The sequence below is a fragment of the Diaporthe citri genome (assembly GCF_014595645.1).
Source record: "Diaporthe citri strain NFHF-8-4 chromosome Unknown scaffold_2, whole genome shotgun sequence".
NCBI lineage: Eukaryota > Fungi > Ascomycota > Sordariomycetes > Diaporthales > Diaporthaceae > Diaporthe > Diaporthe citri.
This window is the reverse complement of record NW_025064847.1, coordinates 2,686,750-2,714,157: the sequence shown is the minus strand read 5'-3', so window position 1 is coordinate 2,714,157 and position 27,408 is coordinate 2,686,750. Positions and strand designations below refer to the sequence as shown.

The window sequence follows — 27,408 nt, the reverse complement described above, 5'->3', positions numbered from 1 at the left end:
ATGTCTGCCAACAACTCACCAGACCGGAGCGAAAAGGAAGAGCCAAAAGCCTTCAGCTCGAGGTGCCTGACGGATGACAATGTCAGCGCTGAATCTGTCGTCGAGATCGATGGTTTCAAAGTGCTGGGTCTATCCTCGGAGGACATTGAATTCTACACTGGGTTTTCTGCCCAAAGGCGAAAACGTGTTGTGCGCAAGGTAAGGGACACTTATCCGCAGAACCTCGCTCCACCCTCAAAGCTGGTACTGACCACGACCGCCGGACCAAGGTTGACATCCGCCTCGTCCCTGTGTTGACCATCCTGTACCTGATAGCTCACATCGACCGCGCAAACATCGGCAATGCCAAGATCGAGGGCTTGATCGAGGACCTAGGGCTCACGGGTGCCGAGTACAATATCTCTTTGGCAATTTTCTTCGTGCCTTACATTTTGTTTATGTTGCCAAGCAACATTGTTCTGAAAACTTTCCGCCGACCATCTTTCTACATTGGGACCCTGATGACTCTGTGGGGCGTCGTGATGACCTGCACTGGCCTGGTCCACAACTTTTCTGAATTGGTTGCAACCCGAATTCTCCTGGGGATGTTAGAGTGAGAACCCCATCCCCTCTCCCCCCCCCCCTGGCACGGAATTCGACAACCTCGGAGTACCATTCGGACGCCGCTGACCTCTATACGCTAGAGCTGGCTTCTTTCCCGGGGCGGTCTATATCTGCAGCCGGTGGTACATGCCAAGAGACCTAGCAAGCCGTGTCTCGTATTTCTATTCCGCGGCTGCTTTGTCAGGGGCGTTTTCGGGTCTCCTGGCTGGTGTCATTGCTCAATTGGATGGTTATGCTGGTTACAATGGCTGGCAATGGATCTTCTTGGTTGAAGGTTCTGCCACTGTGGTTCTAGGACTAGCTTGCTTCAGTCTCTTGGTCGACTCTCCTAGTTTGTCTCGCCGATGGCTGGATCAGGAGGAGATACGATTTCTTGAGCTTCAGGTCTTCATCAAACAAGGCGGCAAGTCGCAGGAGGTGCAGGAACAAGAAGCCCGAACTTGGGTGGAGGTGAAGAATGTCCTGAAGAACTGGAGGGTCTACGTCCATGGGTCGTTCCTGATCGTAAATTCTGCATGTTCGTACGGTAAGCAGCACCGCCATACAATCGATACCCGAGCGGCATCACCCCACGCCGTTGACTTCATCTCCGATGATTTAACTGACTTGAGCTCTAGGAGTCAAATTTACGCTCCCAACCATTACGAAGACCATGGGTTACAGCAATATGAACGCTCAGTTTCTATCTGCACCCCCTTACGTCGCTGGGGCTTTGTCTGCTCTCGTCTGTGGCAAGCTGTCTGACCGATTCAACTGGAGAATGCCCTTCATCGCAATCCCGAGCGCTTTCATCTTGGTCGGATACTCGATAATGCTTTCCCTGAACGGGGCGATCTCTACCAACGCCAGCTCGGTTTGGCCCGCCATTGTCATCGCCGTGGTCGGCATATACCCGATCCAGCCAGCAACACAGGCATGGAATGCAAACAATATCGCGCCATCCAGCCGGCGCGCAGTCGCTGTGGCCTTGACTTCCTCTGTTGGAAGTGTAGGCGGCATTGTTGGTAGCTTCATGTACCTTGAGAGCCAGGCGCCGCGTTACGAGACCGGATTTGGGCTCAGCCTGGCTTTCGGGGCTTATGCAATGCTGATAGCCTTGGCTTTGGAGTGGAGTTATATGATTTCCAACGCAAGGAAGGCAAAGTTGGTCAGCAGCACACCACATGACGACGCGAATTTGGTCGCTTTGGGGGATAAGAATCCGCTGTTCAAGCATGTGCTGTAAGCACTTGCTGGGGCTGGAGTGGTGGACAGTTCGTACCCAGTAAGCAGCTAGATCGGATTGGTCAAGGACGGTAGCACTGCATATGCACCTCCTAGCCACTTTTTTTCATATAAGGGCCGGCAGCATTTCTTCCGTGCCGTTGTTTAAGCTCTCCTGGTGCTTCCACTGTTAATTACTACGCTTTGCGCTCGTTGGATACACGCTTCGTTGTTATACCAAATTACAACTGCCTACGTATGCAAACCATGCAAAATGGGCCCCATTGAGCATAAAGTTGATCTTGTGGTTATTGGTGCTGGTACGTTACGCTGCAAAAATGGAACTCGGGTTTTGTTCTTCACTCAGCTAAACTCAAGTGTCAAACAGGTTGGGCAGGGCTAGTAAATGCAAAGACGTACCAGCTTTTGCATCCTGATCATTCTGTTGTGCTTTTGGACCAGAACGAGAGTCTTGGTGGCACAGTAAGAGAGTTTTCAAGGCATTTCCTTCTCTCTGAGTTATCCATTATCTTTCACGCAGTTTGCGTCTTGGAATTACTCCTTACACTTACACAGCCTTTCCTTGGTTCGTCGTGGTCGGTACCCAACGGCGCGGGCAGGAACTCTTTCGTTGATTACGTTTGCCTCAGTAGGCATTGATCTTCTTTCGGCAGCTGACTTCACAAACTATAGTGGGCCAAGGAAAGGCTGTATCCTGGCTTGAAGACCAATAACCTGGTTGGCACTCTAGAGTACCCAGACTTTCCTCTGGTTCCCGAGGAATTTGGGATAGAAAGAGGCCAACATATTCCTGGGCCTGTTATCCACGAGTATCTGTCTCGCTATGCCGAGAAGTTTGAGATCGCAGATAAAATCTGGCTCAAACACGCAGTGGTGAGTGTTGAGCATAAAGACGAAGGCGGGTGGATTGTAACAGCCAAAGCCGGAGACCACACCATCAAACTTGGGGCAGCCAAGATTGTTGTTGCCACGGGGCTGTCATCGGAAGAGTTCTTGCCAAGGTTCGACGGCGAGGAAACTTTCGGTTCACCCATAGCACACACGAAACATTTTCCGAAATACTCGGATACTCTGGACACAGCGAAGTCTGTGACAGTTCTCGGTGGACCAAAATCAGCCTGGGACGCAGTCTACGCCTATGCATCGAAGGGAGTCCAAGTCGACTGGGTGATACGAGGTATGTTCAAAGCACAATCTGCCAGGCATCTTCACGAACCTAACATTTCCATAGAAAGTGGTCATGGCCCAATCTGGCAAGCACCACCATTCGTGACCCCTTTCAAGAAGTGGCTCGAGAAACTTGTGAATACTCGTCTGTTGACCTGGTTCAGCCCGTGTATATGGGGATATGCAGATGGTTTCAGCGGCATTAGGCGATTTTGGCACGAAACAAGGATTGGTCGTGCGATCACCCGGGGGATTCTGGTGCGTGTTGGGCAACGACATCGTTACGCTGAACCGATACGACAAGCACCCGGAGACGAAGAAGTTGAAACCATGGACCGATCCGTTTTTCAGTGGCACGGCCTTCTCGATCTTGAACTATGATACGAATTTCTTCGACCACGTCATGAGCGGCACTGTCAAGATTCATATAGCAGATCTGATTGGGCTTTCCCCATCGACTGTGCATCTCTCTGACGGGACTTCATTCCAAACAGAATTGCTTTTGTGTGCTACTGGTTGGAAACATGTACCACCCCTGAAGTTCCTGCCCGAGGGAATCGAGAAAGAGCTTGGGCTGCCTCATGTGCCATCGGATGACGAGCCTATCTGGAAGCCGAACCTCGTCCATAAGGCTGACGAGGAAATACTCAGGCGCTTTCTCGCCTGCTTGACCAGCCAAAACTTCAGAAACTCGTCCCTTTGGCTGAAGCCAAGGGGCTATCTACTCGTATCCAAGACGAGGTTGACCCCTCCAACCACACAAAGCTTACGCCTTTTACACTCTACCGATTCATAGTCCCGCCACCCCCGAGATTCTTCGCAACCAGGGACATCGCCTTCGCGGCGTTTGCTACCAACTTCTCCACTGCGACATCGGCCCACTTGCAGGCGCTATGGATCTCGGCTTTTTTCGATGGGGATATCGCAGTGCAAGGACAGGATAACGATACGCATCATGAGGCCACAGAGAAGATTAAATATGATACGCTTCTTCACAGTAGGTTCGGAAGGTGGCGTTATCCGGCTGGTCGTGGCAGCCACTATCCAGACTTTGTCTTCGACGCCGTGCCATACTTTGATCTGCTACTGGGAGACCTGGGCCTAGAGAACCATCGCAAAAAGGGGTGGTTCGCTGAGATTACAGACCCGTACGGGCCAGCTGATTACAGAGACACGGTCGCCGAGTGGGTTGCTAAGAGAGATGCTCTGGTTTCTGGATTGCGATGATATCGGTGTTTCGAGGAATACGTTGTTTAAGTGTGACTCAGGCTGAGATTCAAAAAATTATGCTTGCATTTCCGGGGGTATTATTGATCTCATTGTGCACTTGTTCGCCAACACTATTCACTGACCACCAACATGCCATTGAGCAGATGATGGAGTAAAGGATCGCAACTAGTACCAAATAAAATAAGAAGCAGTGTTATTTTGCCAAATATCTCAAACGAAATTTACGGAGGATGCCCGGTCGGAGGATGAGGCTCTCGTCCTCTGATGTTACTTGGATGCCTCGGACGGAGAAGAACACCAATGACTTTTTGCAGGGCTACAAGCTATGCCGGGAGCAGTAACAACAACTTGGTTCAAAACGAAAAGGAAATGTGATGTCTCGACACTGTTGCCGTTGTCCAGCAGACATCGATGTATAAAGAGGAAGCAAGGTCCCTTTCGACTTCTGGTATTTCTGCTCATCATCGCGCCTCTCAAGCTATGTCTTTGATCCACCTTTTCTGGAAACACCTCAGCGGCTTCCGGCTTCTTGATCAACCCAAGCTGTTCCGAAACTCCCGCGACGGTCTGAACCATGTACAACCCCAAACTTGTCACCCTCGGCCTCGCGGCTGCTACGGTCCTGCCTGCCATGGCAATGCTCCCCGTTGAGAAGCGGTCTGATTCTGCTGTCGACCTTGGCACCCTCCAAGACATGAACAGCTTCTTCGAGCTCCTGGGCTTCGACGGGAACACCACCTGGGAGACCATCGAGGAGCCTGAGACGCACGACTGGGCCGCGATTTCGGCCGAGGACGCCGCGAGGGTTTCCGACACGACGAGCGATGCGCCGACCCCTGAGAATATTGGTCTTGCCACCCGCCAGGAGGCGAAGTGCTCGGACACGACCGGATTCACCCAGATCCTCTGTGAGAACATGCCCACCCGTGCGGCCTGGTGGGCAACCGGTGGCGCAATGGCCATCTGGTATGAGCCCGAGGTCTTGGTCCGCTGGACCCATGCCATCGCCCACGTCATCGTCACTGCGCGAGGCCTCCGGCAGATGAAGCCTGGCAACGAGCTGGGACGGCGAGCCGGCGAGGCCAAGCAGTACAAGTTCTCCGTGCCCGCCGCGCTCAACTCATCCGACAGTGCCGTCGCCGCCCGCTCCACCACCAACGAGGACGGCAGCGAGATGTCCTTCGTGAACCACTACATCTTCGAGGAGGAGACGGGCATCGTGCACTACCAGGGCACCAGGGCGGCCCTGGCCGCGGAAGAGCAGGCGCCGTCGGCGCTTCGCGGCGTCTCGGCCGAGAAGCGCCAGACCCACTCGTACAGAATCGTCATCCAGGCCACGGCGCTGTCGTCCGCCACCACCCTCGATGCCCAGGGCTGCGTCAGCAGCATGGTGAAGTGGCACATCAACCGCGCCACCGAGAGCAACCGCTTCAAGTGCGTGCCCCTCGACAACCGCGGGAGCTGGAAGTTCGCTCTTCACGTCAACATCAACAAGGGCTTGAACAACAACGGAGAGAAGGGCGAGTGCTGTGATCTTTAAGGGATTTCTCTGTGTGTGGATACTCAACCTTCCGTCAGCCTCGCGGACACTCTCGATTCCCCCTCCAGAATAGACAAGAAAGGCTGTGGTTATATATTTAGCGACATGTGATAAATCAAACTATTGTAATTGGGCCCTAGCATTAATATTCCCCTTACTTTCCACTGTCGTTGTGTACCTACCGTCTCCGGGGACCCTGATATTTTGATAAACTTCATTCCGTAGTTTGTGCACAAGTGTATGATTACGCTATCTTTCTTCGTTTCTTTGTTTGTTGCATAGTGAGTACTGATCAAAAACATCAGAACAGATAAATTGTTCAGGAACAAGCCCACATCATAAATGAAGTAGACGACGCAATTTCAAGAATGTGCGAACAGCGCTAAATAAATATCCAAGACGGTGGTGGATCTAAAAGGAAAACTCTACGCCATTCAGCTCTGGGAACCAATTGGAAAATTCCTAAATATTCAGCTGCAAATCAAAAGAGCAAAATGAAGCATGGGAATAGATGAGACGCGGCTTCAGCGACCTCTGAGATGGGAGTAACTGAGGCTTCTCTCAAATGAGCCACAGCATCCCAAGGGGCTCGGCCGTGAATCAAAATATATCATTGATCGATTATCCGTTGCTCATCTATGGAGTCTTCTGCATGATCTCCCTCTCAAGAACCCTGCCGAGATGTTCAGCTTCGGCTGTGGGTGGAATGAGACGAAGTGATACATGACGATTGCTTAGCCCGTCGACTGTGACACACACCTTAGGCAGTTCCATATCATAGCCCACGCCGACCTTCCGCAATGGTGTCTACGCCACGTCTCTCTGCCTGTACCCTCGAGTATGGCCCTGCCATTGCCATTCACGTCTCACACACAGTCCTTATAACCAAACATACAATAAGGCCATTGCATTAATACCGATATCCCCACATAACTGGGATATGCTAATCTTGTATTGTGTATAGTACACCAGTTCCCAACGGTGGAAGATATTCCATTGCTGTGGTGATGTTGGGACCACCCACATTTCCTGCAGCGGCCGGTGTCGGGCAGGCGTCTGCCATGATCTTCAAGGTGGAAGAGGCGTTCCAGCCTTTTGCAAAACATTTACATCTTGCAATGAGGGGTCAATCCAAACAGAATCGTTGGTAGGACCACGAGCTATGTGGTTTACCAGCGTGAAGGCCGATGAAGAGAACAAAACTGTGTCGGCTTCCGGCGGTGTGGGAGGCGCAATAACCCCCCATGGTCCCCATGAACATTGGTCGGCCGATGCATTCGCCAGGACGTAGTGACAGTGGGTTTCCGAAGAGTTGTCAAACGGTAAGCCGGACTCGGAGTATAGAATGTCCTCTGGACTCGGGAATGTGTAATTAAGAATTCCGGTGTTGCGGTCTTGCCTCGGTCACAAGGCGTGAGTACAAGAAATGGAGTTTCAACACTGTTATGGACGACTTACAGATACCTCCGAACAGCCAATAGGCCTGCCTTGAAAATCTGAGTTCCGTTAGGTTAGTAGTAGGTACTGACGCGCTTTGCATGTCACCCCAGCAGTACAGTTGCAGCTGGATTGCAGGCGTGTCTTGCAGTTCAGTCCACTGCACGACCATAGTGCCGGAGAGACCTATCGTCAGGTTTGGCTGGGAGCCTCGTTGATGGCCGGTCGCATTTGGAGGGAAAACGAAAGTAGCAGTCTCACTGCCACGGCTGTGTACGGCTGAGCTAAGCGAAGCCAGAACGATGGGCATGGTCGAAGAAGCTCGCATCGTGTTCCTAAGCTGAAGAGGCAGCTGTAATTGTCCAGAGTACGCGGCATCCGGCGCCAGCAATGGTCCATCATCATGCTTTTGTAGGCTCTCTGATGCAGCTGACTGGATTTACCGCCCCCCCAGGTGAATATCCTTTTTCGTGTTTCAGTCACAGACACTGTTATCTTCCGTCCTACTGTATACCCGATCCTACTGGTTCGGTCGGTGGCACAGCTTATATTGGGAAGCTTACTGTGCAGCATCCACATATTCAGCTGTAGCCATCAGTGGTTCACGTTTGGTTTCCGCTGGTAGATCTTGGAAACGATCAATTCAGCTGCTGAAAATTCACACCCGAGAATGCAGAACACCCTCCTTGCTCAAAGCCTTGTACGTTACTGCACCAAAGGTGTAGATAATTATATATATATATATATATATAGATATTGAACGACCCCCACCGTTTAGCAGCTGCTCGTCCGTCTTCTCAAATTTGAGCTGCCGCGATGATCACTGCGACAGTCTTGACGGAATGCCAGCCATGGATCCTGACTCTCCGCTCCTCCGGCAGATCCCGTCACGAACAGCAACACACACATCGCACGACGCTGGCTCCCGAAACGAGTTTGACGCTTCGACGCTGATGGATGAGGGCGTCGTGCCAAAGATATCTCAAGGTGCGAACCGTGAGGTTCAAAGCGAAGGCGCAGAGACGAGCGAAGATGGAACACCATCGCTTGGAAAGAACGGCCCCCTCGAGAAGGAACAGGGGCATGCCTGGCATCCTGGAATTTGGGCAAGATTCCCACATCGAGCAGTTTGGTCAGTCGTCGGCTGCCTGGCTGCGACAGCCGCGTCCATAATCATCCTGTTCGAGTCAGACGGGCAGCCAACAGAGAAGTGGGCCGTCTCACCTACAGTTTATCTCGCCATTTTGACTACCGTCACCAACGTTCTGTCGAAGGTCGCCTTCCGTGACGGTGTCAAGACTGCCTGGTGGCGGAAGGCGCTGCACGGAGGCACGGTCCGCGACTTGCACACACGTTGGTCGCATGGCGACGGGGTGTGGTCTGCTCTGATGGCAGGCCGGGACTTCAACTACATCGCATTGGCGAGTATGGCTGCGACCTTCATTGTGGTGGACCAGCCGCTGATCCAGCGTGCGTCGAGGGTGGCTGTCGTGCAGAGGACGTCGCCAGTCACTGTGACGGCCAACATTGCGCCCGAGATTCCCTGGGGTTTCACGAGCTTCGAGTGGCCGGGGGGAGATCCTGCCATGAAATCACCCATGATCACGGCATTCAACGCGTACTCAGGTCAGGCCTCTATCAATGCTGGGTTCTCAGGGTGCGAGGACCTTTGCACCGGGTATGTCGAGGCAGGCGGGCTCGCGGCACGTTGTAATACGACGAGCGGGCCTATCAGGTATCTGTCCGTCGTCAACTCCCTCTTGATGGGTGGCATGAACGAATCAGCTTTTAGCGTTGAGTTTGATTTCCCCGAGGAGGGTGGCTATACGGACCCACCATCAATGGCCATGAGAGTTGCCTATTCAGAAAACGCAACCGACTGGGACCCTGTGGTCAACAACTATTCAGTCTGGGGTGGGCAGCTGCCGTGCTTCGCAGTCCGCACGGAGCGCGTGTGCCGTCTCGCCTCAGCCACTCTGCGATATCCCGTCACCATCAACCGAAACAGCGTAACATTGGGGAACATGCTTGACGACGGCGAAGTCCAGGCACTACAGGCGCCCTATGTCAATTTCAGCACCGGCGACATCAATTCACAATGGACCCTAGGAGGAATCTATCTTGCGGCCAGGATGATGTTTGCTTCCAATGCTACGTACAGCGACGAAGGCAAGAGAGGGAACAAAATGGCTCTCCCAGACACCCTGTCCAATCAGTTCCTCGCACCAGATGGCGTCTCCCACGACAACGCACAGCCGTGCATGTCGACTTGGCAAGACCCAACAAGACACATCCTCACCGAACTGAATAAGCTCGCCTTCCTGGTGTCCCTGCAGGCCGCGGACGCCAACTACCGAAACACGTCGGCCCCTCCAGCCCCACAGCTGATCAGCATGGACCAGACGAGCAGCGTCGCGGTCTACCAGACGGACTACAGGTACCTATTTGCCAGCGTCGTGCTCATCGTGGTGTTCGTCGGGCTGACGCTGCCCACGTTTGCGGGATGGTGGGAGCTCGGCCGAGAGGTCACGCTGGATCCGATCGAGACGGCCAAGGCCTTTGACGCGCCCCTGCTAAAGGGAACGGGTTCGAACGCGCCCCTGAAGGATCTGATAAGGACCGTTGGAATACGGAGGGTGGAATGGGGTGAAATGGAAAGCCATGACGCCGCGGCCCCGCGTGGTGATCTGGCGGCAAGGCGAAGAGTGCTCGTCTTTGCTGATCCGGACGAGGTCGCTCCACCCAAGACGGGTGTATTCTTCACTTGAAGGGTGGTGCTACAAGGTCAAAGAAAACAACAACTAGTTACTGCTCTTATCTCTGAGAGGACAGGTGGCGGATATAAGCTTTCTTCGAGTTCACAAACATTATCTACTGTTCCGCAAACAAGATGCGTGTGAGAAAGATCATGAATTTATTGTTGTCCGGCCTGCAAAGCGCTGTCTGTGATCATGAAGCAACCTGTTAGTTTCACGTAAATGTGCTGACGGCGCAACATGGGAACCGATGCTTTTCAACAGTGGTAGCATTCACCATGAGAAACTAGAGTGAAACTGTGGTCTTCAAAACAAGGAAACACATATGGATATTCGTTCTTGAGCGTTTCGTTTGCTGGCTCACACCTTGCAACAAACTGCGTAAACACAAAACCAGTAAGCCCACTGCGTTCATTTCGAAACACCTGGCCGACTTCCTGCATAAAACATTTTGCCATGCTGTTTCCTCGTGATAACAATGCTAAGTCCGTTCCTGTTTTCTGCAAGTCAACCACTCTCGACACATTGCAAAAGGCCTAAGGCTAGCCATAGGTTTTCTCGCCTGCCTCATCATTGGCCTCCTTTGCTTTCTGAAAATGATGCGTTACCGAGACAGCAGTGTCGATAAGACGGTAGGTCAGAGCGTCCTCCTTGAAAATTGCCATTAGCTGCGCTGTCCTCATGAAGTTCTTGATCTGACTGCCATTCAGCTTCAGCTCAGCCAGCTTGTCGATTTCTTCGTCAGAAACCCGGTGAGGTTGCGTCAGCTTGCGGTGCAACTCCTCTGCAGCCTGGGCTCCATTTGAATTTCCATTTGAATTTGAGGAGGAGGGCTGAGGGCTGAGGGCTCTTTTTGTCGAGAATTTGGCCACTGCATCAAGAGGCGGAGCTGGCCTCTCTCGTGCATTTGCCTGAGCGACATCGTGTCGCCTGAGCAACGTCTCCCAGATGCCCTTGCGACTATTCCTGTCAAGCTCGGGGTACTCCAAGGAGACATTAATACGGGACTGGAATGCTGGGTCGATTGTTGATACTCGATTGGTTGTCAGGAACATGATTCCCTCGTAGTACTCCACTACGCGTAAGAAGACAGACACGATCCTGTTGCGTTCCAACTCGTGGTGGCTTCTTTCTGCTAGCAGCACATCCGCTTCGTCCAGGACAATGATTGCCCCCCACCGGGAACACATAGAAATGAGTCCGCGCAGTCTGTCCTCGATGGTTGTTGGATCCAGTCCCAGATCACCAGGAGTCAGGGCGAAAAGAGGAACTTGCATCTTCTCGGCGACTGACTCTACAGTGAAAGTCTTTCCAACACCAGGAGGACCACGTAGCAGGACAAGGACACCACGGCCCTTTCCCTCGATTAGATCGTCCGTTTCATTCCGGTAAGACTGGTGGGATGAAGCGATGCCGGTTATGAGGTCCTTCTGCTCGTCTGCGAGCCTGAGGTCGGAAAATGCCAGCTCATTGAAGGTAATGTCGGAGACGCCGCTGACGGTCAGGACCAGCCATTTCTTCTCGTTCAGTGCGTACCCTCTGACGTAGGGAGAGCAGAGGAGTTTCCAATAGTCGCTGAGCTTTGGGCGGTTCTGCTCGCTGAAGGCATCTTGTGGTACGCCCCCTTCTCCGAAAGCCTCCGTTGCAAAGCCTGAAGCATCTTTTCTGCGACCCTCGAGCCGATCATCGAGCTCCTTTGTCCATTGCGGAGGAATGTATTCGTCACCAGACATAGCAGGCGTCATGGATGGAGGGAAACAGTTAGACTGGGTGGGGTTGCACCGATTGAAGCCGAATGTATCGATGACCACACGTCCATTCACGTTGGACTGCTCTATGCTGCCGTTCCTGTTGCGGCGAAGTCCCAGACCGTCGTAGTGACGGAAGTGACTCCCAGCCAGTGACTCAAACTTCCCACCGCGCTCAATAAGTTTCGCCATCATCTCCCCCGCTTGGGCGTGCCTTGTCATAGGAAATGCTTCCAGGGCGTTGATTGACTTGGTGCCTGTGAACCCTTTCACGTAGATGGCTGTTTCCTGCGAACCGAAGCGATATCCATCGAAGTCGGCGAACTTGCAACTTAACTCAAAAGCACGCTCGTCGTTCCGTGTCAAATATCTCCAATTGCGGAACTCCATCGCCCAGTCTTCACCCTCTTCCGCGGTGAAGACAACGCTTCCCGGCTCGAATATCATCCAGAGATGCTGAAAAGTGATGACACCGTTGGTATTGTCTTTGAAAAGTTCGTTAGCGAACACCACACTGGCTTGTCAAGTTCAAGATGGTGAGGCACGAACAATCCTTCATCGCCTCGGCAACGTCCGCGAACTCCTCCTGGAGCAGGTCGTCGAGCAGCCTGGCATGCTGGATGCGATCATTCAACTCGGAATCATCATCTCTGTCCCCGCGTTCCTCTTGCATCGACTCGATTGCCTTCCGCAAAGCCGGCCAACGGTGGAGGAGTGGTTGAAATCTTGGGGCAGTCAGCGTGTCTCTCCAGCCTTGTATGATTCGACATTGAAGTTGACCTACGGGCTTCGGAATTCCAAGGGCTTTTGAGATACCGTGACGCCTGGGTAATTTTTGAACACGTCTTGTAGTAATAACTTGATGAGGGGACTTTGCACGGTGATGGAGTGGAGCGCGAGCTTTCTTTCAGGATCGCCCCAGACACGGGTACGGCGGATGATTAGAGCCCATTCACCAGTCTCGAGATTTTCCTCAGGGTCACGAGCATCCTGAGGATACTCAGTCTGCCACAGGAATCGACCAAGCGCGTCTTTCTTGCCGGCGTACATGGGCAAGGCGTTGGGCGTCATGCCGAAACCCAATTTCGGGTCCGATGGCGACGACACCTCTGAGATATCCATGGGCTCAGAAGGTTTGCTTTCGTTGTCGGCTCCATGTGGGCCGCTCGCCGTGACGTTTTCTGCCATGTTGCCGTGCTCAAACTTGGAAAGGTTCAATCGGGGTGGCCTCTGAGGACCGACGTGCGGGCCTTTGGCGGTGATAAAGGGATATCTGACGAGTACTAGCGCTCAAAGCAACAGTAATACTTGAGAGAATGGTAAGACGGTGACCGAATTTATGCAGCTCCAAGTGCAAAACAGTGTGAGTAGAATTGATCGCCTGGTGTGAGAAAAATGGGAAATGTCCAGAATTGCGAGAGGATGAAGTGAGCGAGTCTGCGAGAGTGGGTCGGCCAGCTGTTGATCGCAGGCGGAGGTCGCTTCCTGAACAACACCACGCTCTGCCGTGAAAGAAGGAGCGTTCCCAGCGCAGTGTTGGCCGCAGGTGCAGTCCGTATACGTTGAGGCAGGCGATCTCGGCACTCCGAGTCACTCCGAGCACCACAAAACCCACCTGCGATATGTACAGCGTAGTACATAAGTATTGTTGTAGGTTTGGTTCGCCTTTCAGCTTTCGATCACCGATTGAGGGATGTAAACAGAATTCGCTTCGTCACTGCAGGGAAATGCTTTTGAAGTTCACATGTCATAGCAAGCTTCCGCTCACACGCATTGTATTACATTTGGTCCGCGTTGAGCTCGTCCACGATGTGTACATCTCAAGATGTCTAGAAGGCGACAAAATCAAAGCCCACGTGGACGTGCTTCCAGCTTCCTTTACATACCGAAAGTACCAGGTAGCGGCGAAGCATCGAAAGGAATGGTCTTGGCCGACAGACCCCTGTTTTTTCTTTTTCAGCATATGCGACGATATGTCTTCACAGTTCCCCTGGAAGTCAAGAAAGCGTGTTGCGACTGCTACATCGGAAGCGTCCAATTTGCTTTGATCGCTGCCAAATCTAACTGCTGTACTTACATAGGCATAGAAGTTGAAGACAGCTCCACCCGCTCTTCATGCTCGTCAAGCCTGTTGTATCCCCCATTATATCCCAAAGCCCGCTCGCGCTCCATGTAGCCCGGGTGGGTGCCCTGACCATAGGCCGGCGGGGTGTCGAGGTTCGCGTGTTCCTCGTCCTTGTTGTCCTTCTTATCATTCTTCTTGTCCTTGGTGAGCATCTTCTTGACCTTCTTCTTGATCTTCTTCAGGACCTTCTTTATGGCCTTCTCATTGTACTTGTCCTCCTGGCTCTGGCTGTCCTGCTTGCCGTCATTGTTCCTCCCCTTGCCCTTACGCCCGCGGCAGCAGAGGCACCAACATGCGCCCAGGGCTAGCACCGCGAGCACGACTACCACTATGGCGGCTATGGCGCCGCCCGAGAGGATCTGGCGAGACGACAATATGCTTCACAACAATGCTGGCCCAGATGGCCCGTTCCAAGCCGCTTCGGCCGACCTTCGATGGGAACCAACCCCTCCCCCGCTTCAAAAAAGAAAAGAAAAGAAGGAAAAAAGGACAAACAGGCCTTGTCGGCACAGCTTGATCAGATTTATATCAAGCACAAGCTTTACCGTTGCCTACAAGCCTACTGCCATCGCGGGTCGGTTGGACGGGGGTTTGCTCCCCGCACCGGAGCCGCACCGGAGCCCAAGTGCACGATTGCCTCCGTCATTGACGGCTTTGGATCCGCACTCCACTCTGAGATGCGGCAGCTACTCGAACCACACTTTTCCAAGAACAGGCAATAAACTGCCAACTGTATTGCTCGACCCAGGCTTCTTCTGCCTGTGCAAACCTTCAAAAACATCAACTTGCTGCCTTCACAAGCTCAAAATGCCACAGCCAAGCCAGGACTGGGACGTTCTGGTTGTCGGAGGCGGCAATGCCGGCTTTAGCGCCGCCATATCTGCGGCGGAAGAACTTTCCCAATCCGGCTCAGAGCGTCCTCGGGTACTCATAATTGACAAGTGCCCCGAGTCGTGGGCGGGCGGGAACAGCTATTTCACCGCAGGCGCCATGCGCTGCGTGCACGGCGGCCTGTCGGACGTCTTGCCCCTTGTTAACAACGTCGAGGCCGAGACGGCGGACAAGATCGACCTGGACCCCTACACTTCCGATGACTTCCTGAATGACATGCACCGCGTAACAGACGGGAAGTACGACAGGGAACTGGGCCGCAGGTTGGTGGACGACAGCAACGAGACGGTCAAGTGGCTTGCGGGTCACGGCGTCCGATTCCAGCTGAGCTTCAATCGACAGGCTTACAAGATAGGGGATAGGCACAAGTTCTGGGGAGGGCTGTGTCTGAAGACGCAGGATGGTGGGAAGGGACTCATGGAGGACCACCGGAGGGCGGCAGAGAAGGTGGGTGTGACTGCCATGTACGAAACGGCCGCGAGGAAGATCGTGACAGACCCAGCCACAGGGGCCTTTGACTCTCTCGAAGTTGCAGGGAAGAACGGACTGGCGTCTGTGATCCGTGCCAAGGCTATGATCCTGGCGGCTGGAGGTTTTGAGGCGAATCCGCGGATGAGGGCACAATATCTCGGACCCGGATGGGACTTGGGACACGTGAGAGGCACACCGCACAACACTGGAGAAGTCCTTGAGATTTCGATGCGCGACCTCGGAGCCAGACAGGCTGGTCACTGGAGTGGGTGTCACAGTGTCGCTTGGGACGCCGACAGCCCTGCAAACACAGGCGACAGGGAGACATCCAACGAGTTCACCAAAAGCGGCTACCCCTTGGGCATCACGGTGAACAGGGCTGGGGAGAGGTTTTTTGACGAGGGCAGCGACATTAGGAACTACACCTATGCAAAGTTCGGGAAGGCAATCTTGGCCCAACCAGGCGGCGTGGCGTTCCAACTGTGGGACGGTCAGGGTGCCCCATGGTTGAGAAGCGAGGAGTACCGCGACGAGGTTGTGAGGAAGACGTTTGGGGACACCATCGAGGATCTGGCCTCGAAGCTGGAGAAGAAAGAAGGCCTCGAGAGTGCGGCGAGGCTGGTCGACACCGTCAGGGAGTACAACAAAGCAGCCTCGAGGCACAGGGAGGAGCACCCCGACATGACGTGGGACCCGGCAGTCAAGGATGGGCTATCGACACAGTCATCGGGCAAGACACTGCGGATTCCAAAGTCGAACTGGGCCCTGCCGTTGACCAAGGGGCCCTTCATGGCCATCAAGGTATGCTGTGGTGTCACGTTCACCTTTGGTGGTCTTGCCGTGGACCCCAAAACCTCAGGAGTCATCTCCGAGTCGACAGGCAGGGTGATACCCGGCGTCTATTGCTGTGGCGAGATGCTGGGCGGGCTGTTCTACGAGAACTACCCTGGGGGCAGTGGGTTGACTTCTGGGGCAACATTTGGAAGGAGGGCTGGCATCGAAGCTGCCGCCTTGGTGCTGAGCTCGAGACAACCAGGAGTTGTTTGATGCATTGATGTACGAAATCAGCAAGCCTTCTCGATTCAGAAGTCTCATTCTCCTCTCTGACTGCTTCCAAACACAGCTGCACCACGTTGGTGACGTATGTTCACAAGCTCAGCGGTGCCCTTGCCTTCCTCGCAATGTAACTGCCTTTTGTTTTGGTGGTTTTCCGTCGCTGCCTGGGGATTGCCGACCGGACCTTGGACTGATCCTGCCTTCTCAAGACTCTCTCACACTCTCCAGACCAGATACTGGCCTCCACTCTGCAAAAGTACCACCATGGGCCTCTGAGCCTTGTACGGATTCTGGCTAACCGAGGCCGGGGCTGATCCGACGTGCACAGGTTTGCATTCCCATTCTGCTGCTTTCCTCACTCACGCTGACATCGGGCTCTTGGACAGATTGATGCGGGAGTGACGGTCATGGTGGCAAACTTTCCCCCAAACCACAAGGTTGTCTGTCAGCTAGCTGAACCCGCTTCCTGAGAACTGCCTCACCCCTCCCCATGCACAATCAAATCGCCCCGACGGTACGCAAACACGCAACCCCCATTTCATCTACAGCACAATCCCGCCTTCGACCAAGGATGACTGATCGCCGACTTCAACTAAAGGGCCCCCAAGACCACCACTTCACGACAGACACTACTCCTTCTCTGCCCAGTATGCGGCAGCTAGCCGAGGCCGACACTGGCACCGAATCGCCACGTCTTCCGGCGGAGATCATCTTTGACATTTGCGGTTACTTCACCGTCAACCCGCACGACCCAGCAAAGGGATACGATGTCAGCCCTTGCACAAGAGACAACATCCGCACACTCCGACAACTCTCCCTGACTTGCCGGGGCATTCACGATGTCGTAACCCCGACACTGTACGGTTCCATCTATATCACGGGCCCCATGACCGATCCTCACATTCCTTTACCGACCCACTGTCAGAATCCAGGCGCCGAAACGCTCGCTTATTTCCTTCGGACGATTTTGAGCAATGCAAAGCTGCGTCAATATGTCAAAGATCTTGCTTGCTTGATCGACCTTAGGGACACGTGCCAGTTCAAGGAGCAAATGGACACCCTGAACAAAGACTACGGTATACTATCGACAATTCGGGCCTGCAAAGACATCAGAACCAAGCGTCTCCTCCACAGAGCTGACTCTTGGATCGAACGCAATCTTGGGTCCAGGTTTGGTTTCGAGGCCGCCTTCGGAATGACTTCCCGCCGGCCAATCATTTCCATGAGCCACCAACTCTTTGCCTTACTCGCCTGCCTCTTGCCTAACGTCACTTCAATCTCTCTGAAGTCCGGATGTCACCGCCCTCATTATCCTCGCTCGCCTGGACTGTACGATTTCAAGGATACTGGAATCACAGGACGGGTTGCTCACAAATTGACGCAGCCCGTTCCTTTGGCAAACCTCAGAACCCTCCAAGTGCAATGTGGGCCGGAAAGCACTATTTTTCACGCCCGAAACCCAGTCATCAATCTCCTGGAACTGGTACCTGTCCTGCGTAATGCGTCGAATCTGACGCAGGTTCGTTGCTACGGCTTTGACTCGACTTGGAGAGGATTGCCAGGCACTGCGACATCATTCGAATGCCGGGGACCTGTTTCATACCTCCCCCTGCTCGCTTCTCCCAACGGCCCAATGCGGCATCTGAAAACTGTGGTTGTCCATTTAGATTCTTCCTCAGAGGCGCTCGACTTCCGTCTGGGAGAATTCTGTTTCTGTCTCGGCTTTCATGCACCATCAGTGGAGCATCTCGAGGTGCTGTTGTCTCCAGGGACATGCACACACCCCATCGCGGAGCTCATACCACTTTACCTATGCCATTTAGGTTCTCTGCAACATTTCTGTTTTGACTCTCGTTTTTTTTTCTCAAACTCACTGGGATGAGCCTGAGTGGCAAGATCCAGAGGTCGTCTCGAAGATTCTCCCTTCCAGCATCGAAACATTGCGCATCGTCGACAGTGAACCGAGACGCCATTTTGACAGCATTCTCAAATGGCTGCAGGTCATCACGCGTTTTCTTCTCCGGCCAGAGAATTGGTCAAAATTAAGAAGAGTTGAATGTCTCCACACGCCTTCTCTGGAGCGAATCACAACGCAGGCAGCTGGAGTGCTTCGGAGTTGGCGAATGAGGTGAAGCAAGAGCTCGCTCTGAAAGGTGTGCAATTTCAGCTATGTCTGGTGAATGACAGGGGATGATATCTGAAGCAAGACGACATTCCAGCTTAGGCGTATTTCACGGTACTGATGTCTGAAAACGAGCGCGGAGCATTGTGGTCGGGAGAGTTGTACTTGGCATGATTGGACTTTCAGGCGAAGGGGGCCAGGTCAGGAAGATGTTTTGTTGCGCAGCTATTCGCTGGTAGCCATGACATGGTGACTATTGCACTCAAAAATGTATTTTGGAAGAGGTCGAGGACGCCACATCTTGAACGGTCTTGCATGCTCTGGACGTTATTACTACTTAGCTTGTCATCTCAATAAAGACCAGCAATTTTGCTGACGGAAGACGATTTGGAAGGCCCACGTCGTCAGTTGCTTCATTCCGTGGCTTTGGACCATGTCATCACCTTTGCCAGGCAGTTCTCCTTCCCAACCGGCAGGGGAAACATGCGTGAGCATCTGCCGAGAAATCTCCAGATCGACTTCACGCCGGGAGACCCCTGCCGCAAAAGGTCGAGACTGGCGCAAGGACTTGGAATTCTCGTCCTTTCATTGATTCGGGGACGCGGCGATCTTGATTCGAGTCAATCTCGGCTCCTAAACCTAGATTTCTACAATTCACTCCATGGCGTGTTGCTACGTGACACACACCAGCACAGTGCATAGCTGTGAAGTGGTGAAGCAGAAGGGGGACTTGAAGCAATGTAACATTAGGCAGCCCCCTTGTTAGGAGGCACTGCAGAGATTACTATTGTCACATTTCTGTTGGCTTCAAGACATGTACCTGAATCTGGTCTTCGTCTTCTGCCAATCCAGCTCGTCGGCCGTGAGATCCCTCGCCCTCGCCTCCAAGACATCCAGCGGCTCATAGACAGCGCCGAACAGCGTCCCGTTCCAGCCAATGCTGTCACCGGGGTCGGGCGTGGAGCCGACCCCGTAGTCCTCCGGGTCCTGGTGAGGGGTGGTCAGCTCGCCGAGGGAGGTGGAGTAGTTGGAGCTGAAGAAGGGGGCCTCGTTGGCCAGGTTGTACTGGGCGTTGCAGATCTCGAAGCGGACGCTGGGCAGCGACGAGTAGTACAGGTCGTAGCGCGGGTCGAGGGCCTCGGAGAGGGACCTGACGGAGCCGTCCGGGTGCAGGACCGACCACGGCGCGCGGCACGAGTCGCCGATGCAGGTCTTGAGCAGGAGCATGAGGCCGTTCAGCCGGGACGTCAGGCGGCCCGCCTCCGCGGAGCTGTTGGCACTGATGGGGGTCAGCTCGTAGGGGTCCGCCACCGTGTCGTACAGCTCGCTCTCGCCGGTGCACCAGACGGCGTACATGTAGCTGTAGTCCTTGGAGATGATCCGGGCCGTCTTGTACGAGTTGTTGGCCACGGACGTGGAGTAGCCCATGTCGGAGATCTCGATGATGCCGTTGCCCCAGTACTCGACGTTGACGGTCTCGACGAGGGAGGCATCTGTGCTGTCAGATGTGCCGTTCGATGTGCCGGCGGCGAAGTACGGGACAAGGCTGCGGCCGTCCAGCCAGCTCGGCCACTCGGACTCGTCGACGCCTGCGAAATCGAGCAGGGTCGGGGCGATGTCGATGTGGTTGGAGGGGATGTCGGTGGACAGGCCGGCGGGGACACCGGGGCCGCGCAGGAAGAAGGGCACGTGCGTGTCCTCCTTGTAAGGAAGGGTCTTGCCGCAGGGCACACGGTGCTGGCCCAGGTGATAGCCGTGGTCAGCGCTGTAGACGATCACGGTGTTGTCGAGCTCCCCCTTCTCCTCGAGCACGTCGATCAGGTGGGCGACCATCTCGTCCACGGACTGGAGGGTCTGGGCACGGGCGCGCGCGACCTCGTCCACACGCTCGATGACGCTGCTCTTCATCAGCGGGAGCTTGCCCACCCAAGACGGCTTGTCGTTGGTAGCCGGGTTGAAATTGGGCGTGCGCGGGGCAGACACGTTCTGGAACAGGTTCGCATGGCGAGCAGCTGGCACCGGCGGCCACTTTCCGGTGTCGTTGAAGGTCTGGTGCGGCGCCGTGGGAGCGACGACGAGGAACCAGGGCTCGCCGGTCCCGTTGGCGGTGAGCTTGTCCACCCGGTCCACGGCCTTGGCGCGGACGACATCCTGGAGGTAGGAGCCGTCGTAGTACCGCGGCGTGGCGCCGTCGATGGAGAAGACGGGCGTGTTGTACGTATACATCCAGGGGTCAAGCATGCCGTCGAACCGGTCCCATCCGGCCGGTGGCGTCTCGTAGTTGTAGATGGCATACCCGTTCATGATCTTGCCGATGAACTCGGTCCTGTAGCCAGCCTTCTTGAGGTAGTGGGGGAGATTGTTGTCGTTCCCCCCCGAGGCCTGGAACTTCTGGAAGCTACCTCCCGGAAGCGCGACGTCGGTGTTGTTGGTGTTATGTGCCTGCTGCCCGCGCAGCATGGCAACGCGGGACGGGCAGCACAGCGCAACAGTCGCATAGTGGTTGTTGAAGGTGAATCCTGAGGCACGACATTAAATCCATGGCCCTACTGGCTTTGAGGTTGTTCCCAGCTGAGGTGTCACTTACCCTCCTGCTGGATGCGACTCGACACGGCGGGCAGGTAGTCCAGGGATCCCAGCTCGATGTCCTGGTCATCAGTCAGGACAAAGAGGATGTTAGGCTGCGCCGCCTGAACGAGTGACGCGGCGAAAGCACCGAGCGAGATCAGGGACCGATACATCTTGGATGTCGGGACAGCAACGCCTGGTCATCTGGGCATTGTAAGTGGTTGCAGTGCTGGCGGCACGTCGCGCATATATAAGCCGTCTTCTCCTGACGGTCCGACTGGCCCCCTGCAGCCCGGATATCGCTGAGTCTCTCGATTGAGTAAGACAGCCGGCATTCCACTTTTGAGTCGTGCTGGTTCCAAGGCAGTCAAGGGGGGTATTTGCAATGATGGAAGGGTGTGGGTCGATGGCGCAATAGCACTAGTTTGCCGTTGAGAGCTTTGTCGTCAGCTCAGATCAGATATTTCGCTCCAATATTTGGCTCCGTCGGCTCTGGATTGCGGATCTAATCTATGATACTCAGCAAATGGATTCATGTGTCACAGTCGCAATATGACGTCTGATCGGGTGTGGTGACGAGTCTCCGTCCAGCACGCCAGGCGCATCTCCCTCAACCCTGCGCCAAGCCCAGGCAAAGTGCACTTCCCAGTCGGCAAGTGTACTACAGCATGCGTCAGGAGCACACGTCCCGCTAGGATCGTCCGCTCCCTGAGTATATCCGATGGATATAAGATGGGGTGTGCGGGACGCAAGTGGGGTTGAGCTCTGATGGTTGCTCGATCCTAAAGCGGTGTATGGGATGCCACCTGAATCTCCGCGGTCATCACCGCTGTGGGATTCGCAACAGATGTGGCGGTTGTCATTTTCAACGTCGTTCATCTTCCAGTACCGTGTCAAACGGCACCGGAGCGCCTCAGCTGGCGGCAATCCTTCCATGCCGGGCCTGCCATCGAGACATTCGGCGAGCTCGAGCCCGTGTTCAATGACAAGCACCGGGATATTTCCCGGGCCGGCGTTTTTCACCAAGCGGAGGCTGCGGCTGACCTGATCCTCATGGATTGTATGCAAAAGACATGGTTCGCGGTCAATGTGCTCTGCATCGAGTAGTCTCGGAAAAGAACAATGTGTAGTTGAGCTCCTCATGCTTTCCGGTCATACCAAGTCCACCTGAGGTAGGTCCCTCACATCAGGCAGGCGCGTTCTCGGTGCCGAGTAATACGGTGCCGAATAAACCGGTCCCGAATGCGCCGGTCCCGAATGAACGGGCTTGGGGTAGAGAGACCCTTCCGCGTTTTAGATGGCAGCGATAAAGCAAGTAAATCAATTTGATCCACCTCCCTGTCCACGTCTCAGCCTCGCCTAAACTTCGCGTCCAGTCATTCGGACTACGATCCGAGGCCAGCCCAGGCCGGTTGTGCATTTTGTGTACTTTGTGCAACGATGGTCCCACACTCGAGCGTTCTTGGCATCGTATCTTGGGCGTTGGATCCTTCCTTTATGGTGTACAAGAGGTGCGGCTTGGTGTAAGACATGAATGGGTAGCTCACCTCACTGCCTGGCCGTGGGGGCGAGAAGATGGTCTGGGGTGGCCTCTTGGCCCGTCGCATGAGCCGTGAAGGATTCACATCCACACCCAGCGTTCTGCAGTAGCCAGTTTCAGACTCCAGAGACAACAGTAGGCCAGCACGGGCTGGATGCCTGGGTATGCTGTGAGGAAAGAAGAGCATTCGATTGAATAAAGGTAGATAAGCGAAAACGTGGCACCCTCATGCCTGCATCTTGCCCTTGCTGTCCCTGTATGTTCTATAATTTTTAATTTTCCTTTTCATGTCCCAATTGTCCGAAGCGAAAATGCGCCGGGCACATTGATCTGAGCATTACTTTTAATCAAATATAGTGTCGCGATGTCCAATGGTTCTGGTAGCCTCGACGAAGGCTCCGATGCCCCCCAGGTGTTGGTTCCGAGTCCTGATCGCGACAACCACAAGATTCCGGTTCATTACTCGGAGGAGAAGCAAGTGTCAGATTGGGACGCCGAGGCATTTTCTCGCAACCAGCTATATGGGCCGTCGCATTACAATCCAGACTACCACAACCGAGCAGAACAACAGGCCGCATTACAAACACCGACGGGTGACAGGAGGGTATGTGGGCTCCGGCCTGTATGGTTCTGGACTGTCGCTGTCTTGGTTGTGCTGCTATTGATCGGCGCCGCTGCCGGGGGCGTCGCGGGTGGAATGATACGTCGCCAGAGGCAGACAGCCTCGCCGGCTTCGGAATCATCGTCGTCGCCCCCGGCAGAGCTATTAGAGCCCCAGCTGAGCGCGGTCAACTGGACAGACAGCACCGGGGCACAGCGCAAGGCGGTCTTCTACCGGCGCAACGGCACCCTGCATGTGAGCCACAACGGCGGCAGCGATGGCACGACGGCGTGGGCGGAGCTGGACATCGACGGTCAGTTCCCCGCGGGTGAAGTTGCGGCCATGAATGCAACACCGCTGGCAGCCAGCGTCCTAGGCGGTGGGAACGCCGACGCCGATGTATCGTTCAGCCTCGCACTATATTTCCTCGACGCCAGCAACCACATCCGCGACCTAGTGAGCACCATGGACGACCTATCAAGGTGGAACAAGGGCCCGCTGTGGAACGTCTCAGTAACAGCGGGCGCCATGTCCGGTCTGGCGGCAGCAGCGCATGTGTGCAACGACGGGTGCCTCGGCGACCGTATCGTTGTCTTCCAGGCGAGCGGCGGCGACCTATACTCGGTCCACGGCCCAGACTGGTCTGATGCCCCGACGCGCATTGTGGGCGCCAACATCGGCACGCCTCTCGCCCTGACGACCGCCCCATACGTCAACACCACTAGTGGCGCCGTCGACTGGACGGCTGAGCAGACGCAGCTGCGGCTGTACTACCACCGCGATACCAACATTGACGAGTTCTTTTTCAACGACGAGACGCCGCTGGTGTGGAATGCAGGTAAGATGCAATGAGAAGCCCCTTCGCGCAGCCCTCTCATCCTCCTCCCTCCTCCCTTTCCCCTTGACCCTACAGCATCACCATGTGCCATCCGACTCAGATCGCTGACAGGTATGCACGATGGCAGCGTTCGTGGGCGTGGCAACAGGCCTCGAGGCATCAGGAGCACCGCCCGGACTGACGGCAGCGCCCTCGGGGCCCAACAGCGTCGTGCAGGTGACGGCGCTGAAGGGATCCGGCAGCGCAGTGGTGAGCTACGTGCGGGGCAAGACGGGCCGCTTTGAGGACAACAGCTGCGACCTCCCGGCGCGGTTCGCCAACGGCGAGAGTGTCAACACCGGGGCGCCGAGCCCCGGGGCGGCGGCGGTCGCGTTGAGCCATAACTTCGCCCTGTACGTGCTCACCAGCGACGGGACGCGGATACTTGAGTGTGAGTCTTACCTTCACCTGTCCCGGCTCTCTCGCTTTGGTATCGCCGGAGGGATCGACCACCCCAACCTCTCGAAAAAGGCAATTAACATGGCCGCAGATGGTTGGTCCAATGCCGGCCCGGACTCGTTCCGTTTTCAAGGCACGGTCGTATAGACATGCCCAGATATATTGATTTACTACAGGACTGATTATCTCTTAGTGTCATGCAAGTGCAAAGTATGTGGTGTAGATTGTGCTTCAAGCGCTGTAAAGCCCCCTTGGGTATTCACTAAATCTGTATTATAGTGTTTGTTGAGATACTGGCATAGCATAGCGGGTTTGGGGGTTAAGCGACACGGCGTCTGCGATTGTTTGTACTTGTGTCAGGGTCCAACGTCTGAGACGATTCTAGTGATACTTCATGATGATCTTCATCATAAAGGAACCAGGTTCACCCTTGTTGTCTAGATCCTGTCAGCTGAATTTCTGCAATAAATGTCGCCTTGGAGCTGAGAAGAATGCAGGGAACCACTATTTCTGTCCAAGGCTTCTGGCTGCTTGGGATTGGTCCCCCTGACCAGCTCCACAACCCCAAAGCCGGGCTATCATCACTTTCACAATGCCCCAAAAGAGTTCGGATGCTCAAGAAAAATTATAGTTTTATATACATGTGTAAGGAATAGTTCACATGTCCGACACTACTCAGATGTGATCTGAAAAGCCCAGACACTGGCCCAAAATTGAGCATACGCCTTGGACGGTTTTGACGCAAGCTACTTACCAACCCAACCTAATCGCTGTGCTTCGTTCGAGTCAAGTAGCTGCAGCTGTCCCAATCGCATGTATTCTGCCGAGTATGATCGTCAGCATTGCAACTCCATCTCTCCTCAGCAGCAAGAGGAAGAACGTACCTGGTGGACTTCCGTAACCCACCACTTGAAGTGTTTCGACGCGCCAGTGTAGAACAGCGCAAAGAAGACGACGATGCCGGCGATGGCGACGGAGCAGTCCAGTGCGGAGCTGAGCACAAAGTTGTAGCGCCTCCACCAGCCCCGCTGCCTCCTCTTGACGACGAGCTCGAACAGCAGGCCCACGATGGCCCAGCTGCCGTAGTTGGTGCCGGACGGGTGATGGACGGCAAGCGAAAGGTGTGGAGGGTGTTGACGCCGCTGCCCAGCAGGCAGAAGCCGATACCAAGCACCCACATGCGGATGGTCAGGCATGGCAGGGTAGGATCATCCGCTCTCAGGCCTATACCGGCCGCGTAGAGGACTTCATGGCTTGGGGCGCTGGACTCATCTAGACAAGTGTCAGCGTGGATCGTCGGTGCGGGAGAGATTCGGCCATACCCGAAGAGCGCTTGGCTTCTTCGATGGTGTTTGTATGACTGACGGGCTCCTGTTCGTCCACCGTCGTGTGCTGATCCCCGGTCTTCTCTCCGTGGCTCGCCATTGTCCTTGTCACAGAAGACGAGCAGAGAAGTATGCACAACAAGCGATGATAGTCTCCAGCCCTCCGTCCTGGTGCTGGGACTGCTGGCTAGTACTTTGTGATATAGGAAACTGGAGCAGTGTGTGAAGCACAGATCAGATAAGATCAGCAGATCAGATTAGATGGGTGCTATCAGATTTTGATTCTCCCGTGTAAGTCAGGACGGCGCCCCAGCTCGACAACGGCCCACGGCACCCGGAGCCCTGGCACCGGCGACCTGGCGTATCAGTCTACCCTGCAGTGCCCACCAGGTATCTACACAGCCATCTTCAATCTTGCTAGCTTCTTGTTCTTGTGGGCACGGTGGGGATCCAGAGGAATGAATTTGTCTTCAGATCGGACTGACGAAAAATACTTCTTCTTGTCATGAAAATTCGATGTCCTTCCTGAATAAGAAGGAAAAGCCCTACTTAAAAGCTTGGCACTTGCTGGCTTCAAGGTCACTTCCATCTTGCAAGAAAACGCACCTCGCTTATTTTAAGGAAAATAAAAGCGTCCGAACAAGGGCTTCTGTTTGGTATTGATCAAGTTGCTTCAAGATGTCGAATTTGACGTGTTTTTTCTTTGTACAACACGTAGTATTTGTCTTGCAACCGAGAGTGTTTTTCGTCGTGCCGCCTTCCGATATACTTGAATGATCCGCGGCTCTTTTCCGCCGAGGTCGTCCTGACTGGCGGAGGCGACGACGGAGTGGAGACTGCCATCAGATTCTGGGGCCATGTGTCACTTGCATCGGCCTCTGGTGCAAACTACATGCTTCTTTGGGCTGCGGGACGGCGCTCGGCATTGGTGTCTTTCTTCGAAGAAGGTCTTTTTTGCAGCCCACCGAATGGATACACTTTTGAAGCTCCCGAAAGAAACCTCGCCGCTGGTTGGTTGTCTACTCTCCTGACTGTGTGCATCCCGCGTCGCCTTGTCCGAAGCTCGACTTAGAGCCATCGAGCGACTCTGTCAGCTGCTGGTATTTTTTGTTGGGTTTGTAGGTTTCTGCTACCCCACGCCGAGTAGCTGGTGGGCCGGTGGTATGCAGCACCCTCTTTTTTCCGGGGACCTTCAGAGCTTATAATGAGCCTTGCTCGGGTGTCCGCTACGCGTGCGGCCACGGAATCTATGTGATGAACGGACATAGCCGTGTGGCCATGCGGCCCCACGGCAGCTGCGAGATGTCATAGCCCCCCCTCCCCTCTTTCTCTTTTTTTCTGCCTTTTCTGGGAAGCTTGAATTGAGGTTCTTTAGTGTAATAAGCTGTGTCAAGCCACATGATGACGTTTCCATCTTTGTTTTTGCTGTGCAGAAGGTAAGCAAGCCACACGTGGCTCGACTATAATAGTTTCGAATTTTCAAAAGTGTGCCGGTATCACGGGCGTAAGATAGTACATAAATATCCAAAATATCCCTGCATAGCCTGTTTATGCCATGTATAAGCAACACCTTTCTCAATGCCCAATTCACAATCACAGGGCCGACGCTGTGCTGACCATGAATATGCAATTCACAATTCCTGGCTGGGAAGGCACTTGGACTCATATTCATGGGACAATATAATCTTGAAAAGAGAAGACCATTTACTGCTCGCTTACCAATATGTA

At 54.4% G+C, this 27,408-nt stretch overlaps 11 protein-coding genes across 11 annotated transcripts; 7 read left to right on the top strand and 4 right to left on the bottom strand.

Moving 5' to 3' along the window:
- Positions 1–1,828, top strand: INS49_006374 (uncharacterized protein; the record flags this gene model as incomplete). The annotated part of the gene is made up of 4 exons (XM_043167146.1): positions 1–198; positions 270–433; positions 915–1,129; positions 1,221–1,828. The coding sequence occupies 4 exons, from the start codon at positions 1–3 to the stop codon at positions 1,826–1,828; spliced, it is 1,185 nt and encodes a 394-aa protein (XP_043028290.1).
- A 252-nt stretch (positions 1,829–2,080) lies between these two features.
- INS49_006373 (uncharacterized protein) lies at positions 2,081–4,221 on the top strand (the record flags this gene model as incomplete). The annotated part of the gene is made up of 6 exons (XM_043167145.1): positions 2,081–2,126; positions 2,195–2,289; positions 2,500–3,004; positions 3,059–3,139; positions 3,201–3,577; positions 3,646–4,221. The coding sequence occupies 6 exons, from the start codon at positions 2,081–2,083 to the stop codon at positions 4,219–4,221; spliced, it is 1,680 nt and encodes a 559-aa protein (XP_043028289.1).
- A 577-nt stretch (positions 4,222–4,798) lies between these two features.
- INS49_006372 (uncharacterized protein) lies at positions 4,799–5,764 on the top strand (the record flags this gene model as incomplete). Its single annotated transcript, XM_043167144.1, has 1 exon — positions 4,799–5,764. The coding sequence occupies one exon, from the start codon at positions 4,799–4,801 to the stop codon at positions 5,762–5,764; it is 966 nt and encodes a 321-aa protein (XP_043028288.1).
- Positions 5,765–8,043: 2,279 nt separating this feature from the next.
- INS49_006371 (uncharacterized protein) lies at positions 8,044–9,969 on the top strand (the record flags this gene model as incomplete). Its single annotated transcript, XM_043167143.1, has 1 exon — positions 8,044–9,969. One exon carries the CDS (start codon positions 8,044–8,046, stop codon positions 9,967–9,969), a length of 1,926 nt encoding a protein of 641 aa, XP_043028287.1.
- Positions 9,970–10,499: 530 nt separating this feature from the next.
- On the bottom strand, positions 10,500–12,893 carry INS49_006370 (uncharacterized protein; the record flags this gene model as incomplete). The annotated part of the gene is made up of 3 exons (XM_043167142.1): positions 10,500–12,190; positions 12,255–12,430; positions 12,490–12,893. 3 exons carry the CDS (start codon positions 12,891–12,893, stop codon positions 10,500–10,502), a joined length of 2,271 nt encoding a protein of 756 aa, XP_043028286.1.
- Positions 12,894–13,583: 690 nt separating this feature from the next.
- INS49_006369 (uncharacterized protein) lies at positions 13,584–14,399 on the bottom strand (the record flags this gene model as incomplete). Its single annotated transcript, XM_043167141.1, has 3 exons — positions 13,584–13,647; positions 13,783–14,189; positions 14,394–14,399. 3 exons carry the CDS (start codon positions 14,397–14,399, stop codon positions 13,584–13,586), a joined length of 477 nt encoding a protein of 158 aa, XP_043028285.1.
- A 238-nt stretch (positions 14,400–14,637) lies between these two features.
- INS49_006368 (uncharacterized protein) lies at positions 14,638–16,239 on the top strand (the record flags this gene model as incomplete). The annotated part of the gene is made up of 1 exon (XM_043167140.1): positions 14,638–16,239. The coding sequence occupies one exon, from the start codon at positions 14,638–14,640 to the stop codon at positions 16,237–16,239; it is 1,602 nt and encodes a 533-aa protein (XP_043028284.1).
- Positions 16,240–16,897: 658 nt separating this feature from the next.
- On the top strand, positions 16,898–17,447 carry INS49_006367 (uncharacterized protein; the record flags this gene model as incomplete). The annotated part of the gene is made up of 2 exons (XM_043167139.1): positions 16,898–17,324; positions 17,419–17,447. The coding sequence occupies 2 exons, from the start codon at positions 16,898–16,900 to the stop codon at positions 17,445–17,447; spliced, it is 456 nt and encodes a 151-aa protein (XP_043028283.1).
- A 1,730-nt stretch (positions 17,448–19,177) lies between these two features.
- INS49_006366 (uncharacterized protein) lies at positions 19,178–21,111 on the bottom strand (the record flags this gene model as incomplete). Its single annotated transcript, XM_043167138.1, has 2 exons — positions 19,178–20,889; positions 20,958–21,111. 2 exons carry the CDS (start codon positions 21,109–21,111, stop codon positions 19,178–19,180), a joined length of 1,866 nt encoding a protein of 621 aa, XP_043028282.1.
- A 1,731-nt stretch (positions 21,112–22,842) lies between these two features.
- Positions 22,843–24,502, top strand: INS49_006365 (uncharacterized protein; the record flags this gene model as incomplete). The annotated part of the gene is made up of 2 exons (XM_043167137.1): positions 22,843–23,917; positions 24,045–24,502. The coding sequence occupies 2 exons, from the start codon at positions 22,843–22,845 to the stop codon at positions 24,500–24,502; spliced, it is 1,533 nt and encodes a 510-aa protein (XP_043028281.1).
- Positions 24,503–24,736: 234 nt separating this feature from the next.
- On the bottom strand, positions 24,737–25,780 carry INS49_006364 (uncharacterized protein; the record flags this gene model as incomplete). The annotated part of the gene is made up of 5 exons (XM_043167136.1): positions 24,737–24,792; positions 25,110–25,125; positions 25,240–25,432; positions 25,534–25,627; positions 25,678–25,780. The coding sequence occupies 5 exons, from the start codon at positions 25,778–25,780 to the stop codon at positions 24,737–24,739; spliced, it is 462 nt and encodes a 153-aa protein (XP_043028280.1).
- Positions 25,781–27,408: the final 1,628 nt, after the last annotated feature.